The following is a 13,862-nucleotide window of genomic DNA, read 5'->3' as shown; positions in this document are numbered from 1 at the left end:
CACCTATAAAAATCATCACCATGCTAATTCTAGACTTAAATAATACTAAATCCCTCAGCCTACTCACTTTTGATTGGAGGCCTAGGAAGTAGAATATCAAACTCCTCCCAAAGCCTTCCTTTATATTTAATAAAAACTTATCTCTTGAACCTACTCTCCACTCCACATCTGCTTGCTCTACTATGTTTTAACAGCAAAGAACATAATGCCCCTACTCAGGTTACCTCTCTTCTTTCTCTTCCCCCTTTACCTGCTTCCTTTTGAGTACTTTTTCCTTCCCATTTACAATATAAGTTCCTTGAAGGCAGAGACTTTCTTTTTATTAAAGGCATCCTTAGTCACTGAGCACATTACCTAACACACAATGGATTACTCTTTCTTTCCCATTGCATATTTCCTAAATATATAACTTTTAATTTTCATAATAGTATAATTATCTTAACCAATTCAGGAATCCTGTCAAAAAAGAAATCAGATTGATATGGCAATTCCTGACCTTAATGAAAATTCCCTAGCTCTTTGCAATAACTGCTTTCCTTTCTTAATGCTCGCTATTTTCCAAAGATATGTAAAATTTTCTCAGAAACCAAAGTCAAGCTCATTGGTTTCAAATTTGCAAAGTCTATTTTTTTCCCTTTTTTGAAAATCAGGACATTTGCCAATATTACCAATAATATACTCTCAATATCTGTTTGTTCTTTTAGGATTTAAACATGCATTTCATCTGGGCTAGATGACTTGAATTCACCAAGGCAGCTATTTATGTGCTCTCTCTCTCTTGTCCCCCTTTTCTCCTCTCCCTCTTTCTAAAGTGGGCAAAAATTAGATTTTTTTTTTCATTTTTTCTGTGTCATTTCCAAGGTTAATTCTTCCTAGATTATCTAAAAAAAAAAAAAAAAAGAAAAATGCTAGCTGAGCTATCACTCTTAGGAAGGCAGGCAGCTTTGTCCTCCTCAAAGGTTATCAACTTACTTTTCCTTCAAAAAGGTCATCAAGTATATCACACCCATCAGACTGGCAAAACTAACTGAATTTTAAAAGAGGGCAAAAGGGGGGGAGGGGAGGGAATAGGGAAAATGCCAAATGCTGAAGGAGCAATGGGGGATGGAAGAGAAGGGAAGAAGAATGCATTAATAGACTACTGGTGGAGATGTGAAATAGTCCAGCCATTCTGTAAAGTATTTTGGAACTATGCCCTAAAAGTTTTAAAAATGCATATCAAGTAATACTAATGGGTCTATACTCCCCAAAAGATTAAAAAAAAAATAGAAAAAGAATACCCAAAGTACAAAAAATATTTATTTTATATATATATATATATATATATATATATATATATATATATATATATATATATATATATATATATATATATATATATATGTATATATATGTATATATAGTATAATATTTATAGTATTTGTAGTATCTCTTTTCATGGTAGCAAAAAATTGGGTAATGAATGAACATGCTATGGTCTGTATGTGCTCTAAGAAATGATGGAGACAATTTCGGATGTATCTGGAAAGATTTGTATGAACTGATGCAGAGTGTAGTGAGCAAAAGCAAGAGAACAATTTCTATAATAACAATAACAAAGTAAAAATAAACAAGTTTGAAAGACTAGTATTTCTTATCAATACTGAAATCAACTACGGTTCCAAAAGACTCAGAGATAGAGAGTTAAGGTAAACTCAAAGTGAAGCTTTGAAGACTTCTTTTTTTGAAGTGGTTAATTCAGGAATTTGTTTTGCTTGATTACACATTTCCAACAAGTCTTGCTTTTCCTGCTCTCATTGAATGGTGAGAAGTGGGGAGAGAATTCAAAACTGAAAATAAAAAGAAACTTTTTTTAAAAAGCTAAAAGATCTTCAAGTCTTTTTTTATGTCCTAATTATACAACCATCCTTTTATTTTCTTTCTATTCTGTTTAACGTTAGATCAAAAATCCTGTCCTCAACCTCAGGGGAACACAACACCAGCCCCCAAAGCCACACGTCTTTTTTGAGAAGCCTTCATGCTTCATAACAAATCTGGTTGTAAAAAAAGAAGTTATCTTTTGAGTCCCATCACATTCTCACCCAAGAAAAGAAACAGCCTAAATTTCAAATATAGTTAACATAATAAGTTAACATAATAGTTCCATTGATTTCAGAAAGGCTTGGAGAGACTTACATGAACTGATGCTGAATGAAATGAGCAGGACCAGATCATTATATACTTCAACAAGAATACTATATGATGATCAATTCTGATCAATTCTATTCATCTTCAATAATGAGATGAACCAAATCAGTTCTAAGAGCAATAATGAACTGAGCCAATTATGCCCAGCGAAAGAACTCTGGGAAATGACTATATGAACCACTACATAGAATTCCCAATACCCCTATTCTTTTCCGCCTGCATTTTTGATTTCCTTCACAGGCTAATTGTACACTATTTCAAAGTCCGATTCTTTTTGTACAGCAAAATGACTGTTTGAACATCTATACATATATTGTATATGTATAGGGGGAGGGGGTGAGGGGAAGGAGGGGAAAAACTGGAACAAAAGGCTTGGCAATTGTCAATGCTGTAAAATTACCCATGCATATCTTGTAAAGAAAAAGCTATGATAATAATAATAATAATAATAATAATAATAATAATAATAATAATAATAGTTCCATGTCACTGGAACCAAAATACAAACATAACACAATGTTGCAGGTCACTATAAAAAATTTCTTTCCCTACTGCCATAATCGAGATATTCTCATCTATTTTCTTTCATTAACTTAAGAGTTGTTCATGCATCAATCTTAAGAACCCCACTGAACTTTTAACAACAACAACAAAATACATTTAAAATTCCTTTTCTTTTTTAAAATAGTATTTTATTTTTTTCCAATAGTATTTTATTTGTGTTCCAAAATTTTCTCCCTTTCTTCCTCTCCCCTCCCCAAGGCAGTAAGCAATCAAAATAAGATAAATGTGCAATTCCCCCAAACATATTTCCATATTCACCATGCTGCACATCAAAAAGTAAAAAAAGCAAACAACAATTTTAAAAACAAGTTGGAAATAATCTACTTTGATCCACATTCAGTCTCCCCAGTTCTTTCTCTGGATATGAAGGGCACTTTTCCTCACTTTCCATCCAAACACCTTGAATTACTTCATTCTTGAAAAGAGTCAAGTTCTTCATAGTTGATCATCACACTGTGTGGTACGGAAATGGTGAGGGGTCACCATTTAGTAAAAAAGCTGGAGAGAGCGCTCTAGAGAAAAGCAAAGTTTATTGTACATTCTATGGAGAAGGGTGTCCCACTCCTGGGAGCAGACAACTATGTACTTATTGGTCAAGTTCAATTTCTTGGGCAGATCTCGAGTTTAGAATGTAAGACTCAGCCAATGAGGATGAGGGTCAGTGGTGGTGGGGGGCGGTGTTTTGCCTTAGGGATTAAAGGTGCAGTGGCTGAGTCTTACATTCTAAACTCGAGATCTGCCCAAGAAATTGAACTTGACCAATAAGTACATAGTTGCCCATATTTGGCTGAAATAGGGAGGAGATATCATGAGAGGGGAACGCAATTACGTCCTTGACTAGATGTTCAGAGTCCTTCAGGCCTACTCAAACACTGAAGTAGATGAAGCTTTACTCGATTTTCACAACTGTCTTGAAAGATCTCACTTCATATCTCATTCAACACAATCTTGTAGCTGCTGTGTACAATGTTCTCCTGGTTCTGCTCACTTCACTCAGCATCAGTTTATTTAAGTCTTTCTAAGCTAAAGTTCTTTTTCAATACTAACAGAGGCACATATTTTAATTGGTTTCACCTAAGACCATTTTATCAATTTGATTAACATTTTAATTATCCACTTGCTTTTTCTTACTTACCTTACTGTCTTACCAACTAACTTCAACTTATTCTTCCTGAGTGTACCTCTTCAGGTTTCACTCCTTAACCCTTTTAATTCCTTTATATTTGTCTTAAGTATCTTTGATCTCATCTCATTTACAACTCAGAAGGAGAATCAGTATTAATATCTGGACAAGGAAATTACTTTATTCTTTATATGTTCCTCAATTTCCCCCAAATTTTGCCAAAGCTCTCCTCCACAAATTTAACCTCCAACCCAATTCACCAATCCAAGTCACTTCAAATCACCTAAATAATTTTCTCCTCCTTCTCCCAGAACTTTATGTGGAAAGCCCAACTGCCTCATACAAGCAGTGTTCCTAAAGAATACACAACAAAGTTACACTGTCAGAAATATTTCAAGCTCACTCACATTTTAGAAATGCCCTCTCCCTTATGTTATGTTTACTCTTTGTTTTTTTCCCCCCAGACTTAAGAGAAAATTAAACATTCCTTATAAAGTTTGAGTTATTTGCCTTGTCTCATTAAATCCAAAAGGATTAATTTTCTTAAAATCAAGTAGGAAGATATGACTGAGAAAAGGAAAAGTAAAGTCAAAAGTCATTAGTTAATTGTTGGGGTTTATAATGATATATTATGAAAAAAGATAATTCCTTCTTAAGGTTGTTTTTTATATATAACCCACATAAAATAACTGATAAGTAATTTAGAAACATAACAAAAATACTGGTTCCTTACCTAAAAAATGGTAAGTACATTAGTTTATCAAAGGAACAAAGTAATCACAACCTCGAATTTGGTTATTCAATTACTGATTTCTGCTTATTTTCTTTAAAGTCTTAGCTATTTTGAAGTACTTTCCTAAAGAGCCATTTCTATAGTCTAAGGTACAAGGCACATTAGCACCTAAATGACAATAGCAATCTAAAAAGATGACCTTAGGAGACCACAAGACATTCCAAGAAGCACACATCAAAAAATAAAAGAAATCCCTACTATTAAGGATTGAAAACATACACATATTCATCCCTCAATAACCCTTTCTCATCTAATACCCCCCCAACCATTAATCCTCCTACAATCCTGAACCCACTCTAAGAACTAGAGTTTATGATGGATGGCCACTCATGATGAGGAAGGGAAGAAAACCATGCTTCTACTTCTATTACCTTTCTTCTAGACTATTCAGCAATTTCCTCAGCACCCAGAGTTTATCTGAAAAATGGGTGATATTATGACAGTATTTCAGTCCAAAGACTAATTACCTAAGTGGCAGAAACATAGAATCTTAAAAGTTGTAAAGAATGCAGAGGTGATCTAATCCATCAAACTCAAACAGAAACAGGGCATTAAACTCGAGTAAGGATTCTTTTGTGGGCACATTAACATTATTTGTTTTTTATTGTATTTATATTTATTGTTAAATTTTTCCAAATTCACACTTTAATCTGGTTTGGCCATACTCAGAAGTGTTTACCATATCTAATAGACAAGCATCCCAACAGCTTAATAGATTCCTCCTACAAACACTACCAACAAATAGTTATCCAGATTCTATTTGAAAATGATCAGTGAAGGAGATCATTAATTACTTCCCAAGATTGGATAGTAACCCCAAAAAGTTTTCTTCCATTAAGAGAAAAAAATCTTTAAGAAAGGATAGGATGATTTTCTATCATCCTATGTGTTACCTACTGTTATCAATTTGTGGAAATTTCTTAGAAAACTTCCAAAGATGGGCTTATTCCAGAGAAAATGGTAGGAAAGAATGCTATTATATGCCTTTGCCATGAGAAGAGAAGGAAAATCCTAGTCAAAAGTAAGTAGTAACAAAATAAAAACATGTAGGCCACATCCTTAAGACCACATTCATAAAATATTAAGAGCTAGAAAAGAATTTAGATATTACCTAGTCCATCTCCCTTAAGCTGTACTCAAAAAGATTGCTGCTGATACCCTGCTCAGTAACATTGTTTTTTACTCATCCCCTTCCCACCCCTGAAGGAAAACTCCACAAGAACCATTGTCAAAGAGTTGGATCTCTTAACTGTTCCATAAATGATGAGAAAGTGATATGGGCATCCCAATTTGTAGCTCTAAATAAAAATTCCATAGATGCATGTTAACATGATGAAAATATAATAGATCTGTAATTTGTTTAAAAACAAACACCAAAGATATACAATAATATCTAAAACCACAGAAAAAACTTACAGGTCATCTAGTTCAAATGTAAGCTAATTTTCAGTGCAGGCAGGAACTTTAACTTTTCACAAGTTCCGATCTCTATAAACACCATTTGGGCCCATATTTAGTTTTATGATAAAACATCCCCAGATTAGTCTCAGATTATAATCTCGAGATTCAATAAAACTAAATCACAGAAGCTGAGGATCTGGCATCTTAAATATCATTTAACTATAAAATGAAAATAATAGCACTTAGCTCATAAGGTTATTATGAGGATCAAATAAAATATTATTTTTAAAGCACTTAGCACAGTATCTCATGAGTATGTGCAATATAAATGTTTATTCCCCCTCTTCACAGTGCCTAATACATAGTTACTATACAAAGAAAAAATGTCAGGACAGGGTATCCCCTACCTTATGGCCTAGTGTCATTATTTCCACATATCCCATTTAAAACAACAAATAGGCTAACCACTTACAGTGACAAAATTAAAAACAACCATAATATCTTCCTTCAAAAATTTTACAAGTTAATAAGAAAAGTATGAGTATGAGACAAGGTAGAATGTAATAAGGAGAAAGGAACAAACTAGAACTGAAAAGTCTCATAGGAATCTAAAACTCAACTTCTCTAAAAAGAACATTATCTTCCCAACACCCCTCTTCAGAATTTCCCTATTACTGTTGAAGGCATTGGTATCTTTCTAGTCAAATTCACAAGTTCAGTGATGTCTTCTTCTCCCTCACCACTCATATCCAGTCAGTTGCAAAATCTTGTTCATATCCCTAAAAACATCTCCTCTTCTCTGTCTCTCACAATTATGATTAGTTCAATCATTCATCAGCGTTCATCTTGAGTATTACAAGTCTCCTATTTGATCTTCCTATATCAAGTCTCTCCCTACTCTAAAACATCCTCCACACAGTCACTAAAATGAGTATTTTCCTAAAACATATATCTGATTATATCCTTACAGCCATCATCTAAAAAGCAACTCCTGAAAAGGGGCTAGTCATACCCCAACAATTTCCATATACTGGGCAGGCAAGTTAGTTTGGCAGGGGCAACCAGGTACCTGTGGGAGAAAAAGAGCAGCATGTGCCAGGGAAGTCAAACTGTATCAACTACCTTACCAATCATCTTCTCTGACTTAGATGTGTTACTGCCTAGGCCCCTGAACTTGAGAACTTTACTGAATCTTACTAGCTGCCAGCATCAGTCCTCCCCAAACCACCTTGCATTGAATTTGCCTATTATTAAAGTCTAAAACTACAATAAGACTTTTGGTACATCCTGTATATGAAAACACCTATGATATGTACATACACACATATAAATGCACAAACATATGTATATTTTCTATTTGAATGTAAGCTCACTGAAGGCAAGAACTGTTTCACTTTTGTCTGTGTCCTCTTCAGCTAGCTTACTTCTTAAAACATAGAAAATCCATAGTATCTAAGAACTTGATTTGTATAAAAAGGAAGGAAGAAGCCCTACATTCATTTAAATTGTTCAGGGAAGATTTTATGAAAATCCTAATACCTGGTTTTAAAGAGAGAAGAATTTTAACAGTCATTCATTCAACAAATTATTATTACTACATATTTCTATTACTTTACTATTTACATATTTCTATTTACTTTACTTTCTATTACTTTTATAAACTATTTACAATAAAACAGAAGCATAGAAGTATTTCTTTTAATTACAAAACTAAAGATTAAATTCAACTTCCTACCCTCCTTTAACATAAGTGAACCATTTGTTTTTGTCCTTTCAGACATAGGAAAATGACATTAAAATGTGAAGTAAAATACATATTTACATCCTAAAACACTGATTTACAAATTGTAAAAAGTAAATAACATATTTTTCTTTATTTAAAGAAATTTTTGTTTAAATGATATTTATTTAAAATATTCAAGTTTTTCAAATTTATTTAAAACTTGATCTTTCCTTCTTGTCCATGATGGAAATGAAATGCAGGGTCTGTTCAAATGTCTAATCCTATTACTACTAATAATAGGTCTGACCTGTTCATTTGTGACCTGGGCACTTCTTAGGCAACCTATTGGGCCCACAGCTCCAGGGAGCTCACCATTTTAATACCATATTTAGTGAAGAACACCCAAATCAGTATACCCCACACTACAATTTGAAACTTCTGAGCATAAGAGATTCTACCTGTCTCCCCAGTAACTAGGATTACAAGTATAGGACATCATGCCTGAAAACCAATTTAATTAAATAATTATCTGCCAAAAAGCAATATTAACCTATCCTAATTAAAACTTTTAAAGTATTCGCAGTATTAAATTTTTAAAAGTTATTTCTTTCAAAGAGTAAAATTATATAGTTACATGGCTCAAAAAAATTAGTATCCTGGTGACTTGATACCTGAAGACCTTCTCTAATAGTCTAAAGGCAAGCTCCTTTCATGAATTGTGAGCTAAACTTTAAATGCAAACAAGAGCTATTCAAAGCTTGGCAAACTTGTTCAAGGTTGCCATTTGTTGTAATGTAAAATTTCTATCAGAAATGTTCTTTCAGGACCAAAATAAACTTTAAAAAGTTCTTTGATTTTCAAGAACCAAATCTGTTTAAGTTTAAAATCTTTTCTCCAAAGTCGACAAAATGACTCTATATATTAGGGAGAAAAAAAGATGTTTCTCCTGACTAGAAAATACTTTAAAGTTGGTCAAAAACACTATGATCTATGTTTTATACACTGGCTGCATTTATTTTTTCCTTTTCTTTTTGATACATAACCAAAGAAGATTAGTCTTTTATTCCTTTGCTAAGTTTTCAAAAAAAAATAGAAACTTAAAAAAAAAAAATCCCAGGTATTTTTTTCCCATTTATTTAACACATTAAGAATATTGTTCTTAGTTACATATACCAGTTGATTTGGATGCATATGACATATTAGAGAAAAGGAAAGCAGAATATCTTAATTTTTAAAAAAAAGTAAATGAGCATTACAATATATTAAAGTAATAGTTATGAGAACTAAAAACAAACACAACTAAGGAATGAAGAAAAAATAAACTAGAGAAGAAGCCAACTCTAATGAACTGAAAATGCTAAGCAATGGCAACAGTAATTAAATCAAGTTTATATAAAGAAGTATGCAAGTATATTCTTCTTTGTTCATCAAGAACAAAGGTCTGAGGTTTTATAAAAAGTTATAGCTATCACTTCTGATAGCAACTTAAGATTTAAAGTTTTAAACTCTCTGGAATATAATTTTAGACTTGAGTAATCTAACTCACTTCTCTAACTCACTTCTCACTTCCACAAAAACTAAGTGATTCAGGCCAGGAGTAAGCAGATGTCTATCTGTAGCCCTCTTCACAGATGAAGAAACTAAAACTAAAGTTAACTGACAGAACACAAAAAATGGCAGTAGATCTCTAGCCCACTTCACAGATGGAGAAACTAAGGCTAAAGGTAAGGCTATGACAGAACATAAAAAATGCCACTGATTTAGATCTATGATAATATGGCTCATTATTCCACCTTTGAAGGGATGCTTTCTGGAGTGATATGATCGTTCATCCAATAACTGATATACATACCCGATCTTAAAGTCCATTATGGCTCTGTCCCATGAATTAATTAATTGTGATAGAAGGTATTTGAATTTTCATCTTTAACACAGCAGGTAGTACTAAACGTGTCTAAGGAAACACTTTCCCCTTTCATGATTGATTGGTTTGTATAAAACTGGAGCATGACTTATAATCAGTGTATCCTTTTTCTTAAGGGAAAAAAAAAAACTTATTTCATGGATGTAGCCTTTATTCAAACTAATATTACCTTTTGTACTCAAATTTACTTTTTAAAAGATTCACTGGGTGGGCCACTAATTTTAATATTCTGGGAAATGTTCAATAAATATATAGTCTTTTTAAAAAAAAAATCTTTAATTATGTAAATTAGGCTTTTTTTCAGGCTTAAGGTAAAAGTCTAGTCCTTTAAGCTATTTAAATTAAGTGAACAAGTGAACAAATTTTCCGAAGAAAAGTGTACTAACTCACCTAATTGGATTATTCATTTTATATTGTATCATAGAATTTAAGGCTGAAAGGAAGTTTAGAGGTCATTTAACTCAATAAGATAAGGAAACTGAAGCTCTAGAAGGTTAAATGATTTGCTCAAGGTCAGCAGTAAATAGCAGAAACTGTACTCAAACACAGTTTCTCTGACTCCCCAATCCAGTGTTCTCCCCATTATACCACACTGCCAACTTATACGTTCAATATATGATACAATCTAAGAGGTACAAAACTAAATATGAACTAAAGGGTCTTACATTACACTTCGCTATGTTAGACTTCCAAATCTTTTAGAGGTTAGTAAACAAAAAAAAACACCTAACCCCTTATGGACGCATTTTCTAGACATCCCAAACTTGACCCTGAAAAAGTATCAAATAAAGGTTAATAACATTCACCGAGGGCAGACAAGCATCAAACCCTTTCAAGTCTAAAGGTTCGGGGGACTGATTTTACTAATTGGAGAAGGAAAATATACCTACTACGTGAAGACAATATTTTACATCCATTTTTATACTCAAGAATGACTTTTTTTTTTCCTAACCATCCTATTTTCTGACAAGATAGCGAGTGGGTCTTCTCCCACAGGCGCACACATCCGGAGACTTTGATTACTAACATCAAAGTCCTCACCTCATCTCAGCTCTGCATACAGTAGGTATTTAATAGATGTCTGCTGAGCAGGGTTTTTCTCGGTCTCGAACATGCTAGTTTCCCAGTGGAAACTTGAGAAGCAAATAGAGATACCACTAGTACCTTATCCACCGAGGATGGCTGGGAGGGACGCTTCTGCCAGAGCCCTGGGACCTGCAGCCACCTGCAGAGCAGGACGAGAAGCCGGGTGGGCTCCGCCTCCGGGGCTTGTCACTTGGGTCTCCCCCACCTCCCATCAATCTGTATGCACCCCAATCCCACGCTTCCTTGAATACGCAGACTCACCATGGTGCCGGAGCAAGGTGATCCCACCTTCGGTTTTCCCCGGGACGATCCCGAATGTTTCACCTTCCCGTCCGGGAATTTCTGACTCCTTCCAGGAGCGGGGGGTCTTCCGGCTCCAGCCGGAAAACGAGAGAGCGCGGGACAGGAAGTCCCGCCTCTCCAGATACACGCAGAGCCGACTTGGCGGCACGCAGCCAGCGAGCGGACGCAGGGGCGCCTTCTACAAAAAAGGACTTCCGTAGGAGCCCCTTAGACTTCGGCGAGGGGGAGGGGACTACGTCGGAAGGGGGCCTGTCCTTGACGCCGGCGCCTGGAAGGGAGGAGGGAAGAGGGAGACTGCGGCTGCCCGGCCTGAAGTGGCGGAGGAGCTGCGACCGCGCGAGCTGCCTGGCATGTGAGCATGCGCGTGCGTGTGGCTGGGCTCGCGGCGCCTTTCGGAACACCAGAGGAAGAGAACGGTTGCCGTACCCGAGTGACGAGCAACTGCTGGAGATCGGAGTCTAAGAAGCTGAAGGGATGACCGGCCCTTGGACACACGTGGCTAGAACAGTTCCCCGCCCCAGAACCCCCATGACTGCAACACCTGAGCAGGTTTCTCGGTTAGGTGTCCCTCCCTCTGCAGGTTGCCTGCTTGCCTGTTCCGTGAATGTTTTTCTTCTTCCGCAGTTCTTGAACATCTCTGGTGTCCAGGTGATTCTGTGCTTGGACACGCCCCCAAACCCGTTGGCTTTCATTTCCGGCCCAGTACTTTCTCGTGACTTTCTTGCCCTTAATGACTTTACCACTCTGACCTTTCTGTCTTGGCGGGAGAAAGCTAGGATTGTTGAATCGTCAACTGACTTTGGCCGACGATTTTCCTGTTATTTACGGAGGCGGGAAGGGCATAGGCTGAGAGAATCAATCAATTACATTTAATTCTCCCGTACCGAGTGAGGTGGTAAAGGAGGAGGAAACAAAAAGATGTAAAAGACAGTGGTTGTCCTCTAGGAGCTTACAATCTGTCTTACACAACATGAAAACAAATAAGCTGCATAGGAAATAATAAAAGAGGGAAGCACTGGAATGAGAACCATTAGGAAAGTTTCCTACGGAAGGTAAGATTTTAGTGGAGACTTAAAGGGAAAGTTTGGAAGACAAAAAATGCCAGAACAGAGTAGTTTGTTCTGTAACTGCCCAGGAGGCCTTTATTGCAGAGACTGTGTTGGGAAGTAAGTTGTAAGATGGAAAAGGTAGGGGGAAAGCTAGGTGATGTCTCTCTCCTTAACATCCTAGCCCAAGGCTATTCTGCTGGCCTGGAAAGAAATCAGGCTGAATGACTTCTGGGAAAAAATGACCTATCTAGCAGGGATTTAACCCCATGTAGGGTGGGGGAGGAGGGAAAGAGGAGAGAAGAAAAATAACATGGATATCAGTATCCTCAGGGATGCACAGGTGATGGTTGTTTCCCACCCAACCACTCCCAGCATTTCTGATCCTGAAGCTCTGGTATAATGAAAAACAGTATTTGATCTGAAGTAGATAATCCGGATCCACATGTTGACTCTACTCTGTGAACTTGAGCAAAACTATGACTTTGTAGGGAATTAGGTTGGACTAAATAACCCATAAAGTCCCTAAAGCTCAAAAATACTTGGTGTCCCAATTTCAGGAATTCTGAGGTACTGATTCTTCAAGAGAAGATGCTGGAATGAAAAGTGTAGAGATTGCACCCTACCTCCCCTCTTCAAGTAATTCAACTAGACACTAGTATCAGCTTCTGATGGAGAGCCCTGGCCAAAAAGGAAAAAAAAAAAAAAATGGATGTTACCTGGGGCAAGAGGAAGGTACAAAGTAGATGATGAAGAGAATGATAATGGAGACTTGTAATACTAACTAGTAGGAATAGAGTGATGAAATGGGGCTCTCTGAGGCTGCTGATTGTTATAGGAATCTTGCTCATGAAGCCCCATTTTTACCCTATACAATGGCACTTGGGCTAGGAGCAGCTACCCATAGAGTGGTAGTCATCATTTTAGAGCTCACTGTAATTGATTCCTTTTGAAAGCAGCAGCCATCTCCATAAAAAGGTACAGAAGGAAAGAATTTATGAGTTAAAAGATTTGACTTCAAATTCAGGACAATGCATTCTCCTAAATTGGGCATTTTCTTTGAGATTGTCTCCATATATGTTCCAGTCAGGTGCAATTTTTTGTCAGAGTAGAATTTATTCCAACAAAAATGAGGCCTAAGGGAAATCACAACTAGATGTCTAGCTGCTTAACTGTTTATTGCTAAAACCAGAAGTTTCTGCACTCTGGTTCCTGTTCAGTACTCCCACTTTGTGATGATGATAACATCTGGTTAGTATCCTTTAATTTCAGTTGACTGGCTGCCCCCCATCACAACAAATTACTAAGTAGATCACTAATAAAATGGGACTAAATTGTGAGCAGTTTGTATCCATTTGTAGAAGTTTGTATATTTTACTCAAACCATTTCATTCTATAGCATGTGGTAGCCCCACAAACCTCAGGGGACTAATAGGATTTACAGCCAAAAGGGACCATAGAGATCATCCAGCTCCCCATTTTATAGATGAAGAAAATGCCTGCATGTAAGTTTCTACCATAGGTAGAGAATTCATAAGAGAAAAGGAATAGGAAAAGCAGGAAGGAAAAACCATGTAAGTGGTAAAGTACTCCTTTTACTTTCAATCATTTATTAAGCACCTATGTGTACTGGGAATATAAGTACAAAAAATAAAATTATTCTTCCTCACAATAAGCTTACATTCTAACAACATAAGAGAAAAAGTTATATA

General features: G+C 36.0%; 1 protein-coding gene across 1 annotated transcript in view; it reads right to left on the bottom strand.

The window, feature by feature from the left end:
• Window positions 1–11,191, bottom strand: part of TMEM161B (transmembrane protein 161B) — a 95,626-nt gene extending 84,435 nt beyond the window's left edge. Inside the window, exon 1 of the mRNA XM_074282135.1 lies at window positions 11,063–11,191. Within this exon, the coding sequence (XP_074138236.1) occupies window positions 11,063–11,065 (3 nt within the window). The 5' untranslated portion in view covers window positions 11,066–11,191. The remainder of the gene's footprint in view (window positions 1–11,062) is intronic.
• Between the last annotated feature and the right edge of the window lie 2,671 nt (window positions 11,192–13,862).

Source organism: Sminthopsis crassicaudata, chromosome 1 (assembly GCF_048593235.1).
Source record: "Sminthopsis crassicaudata isolate SCR6 chromosome 1, ASM4859323v1, whole genome shotgun sequence".
Taxonomy (NCBI): domain Eukaryota; kingdom Metazoa; phylum Chordata; class Mammalia; order Dasyuromorphia; family Dasyuridae; genus Sminthopsis; species Sminthopsis crassicaudata.
Note: the sequence above shows the minus strand (reverse complement) of the source record. Positions and strands in the feature narration are given on the sequence as shown.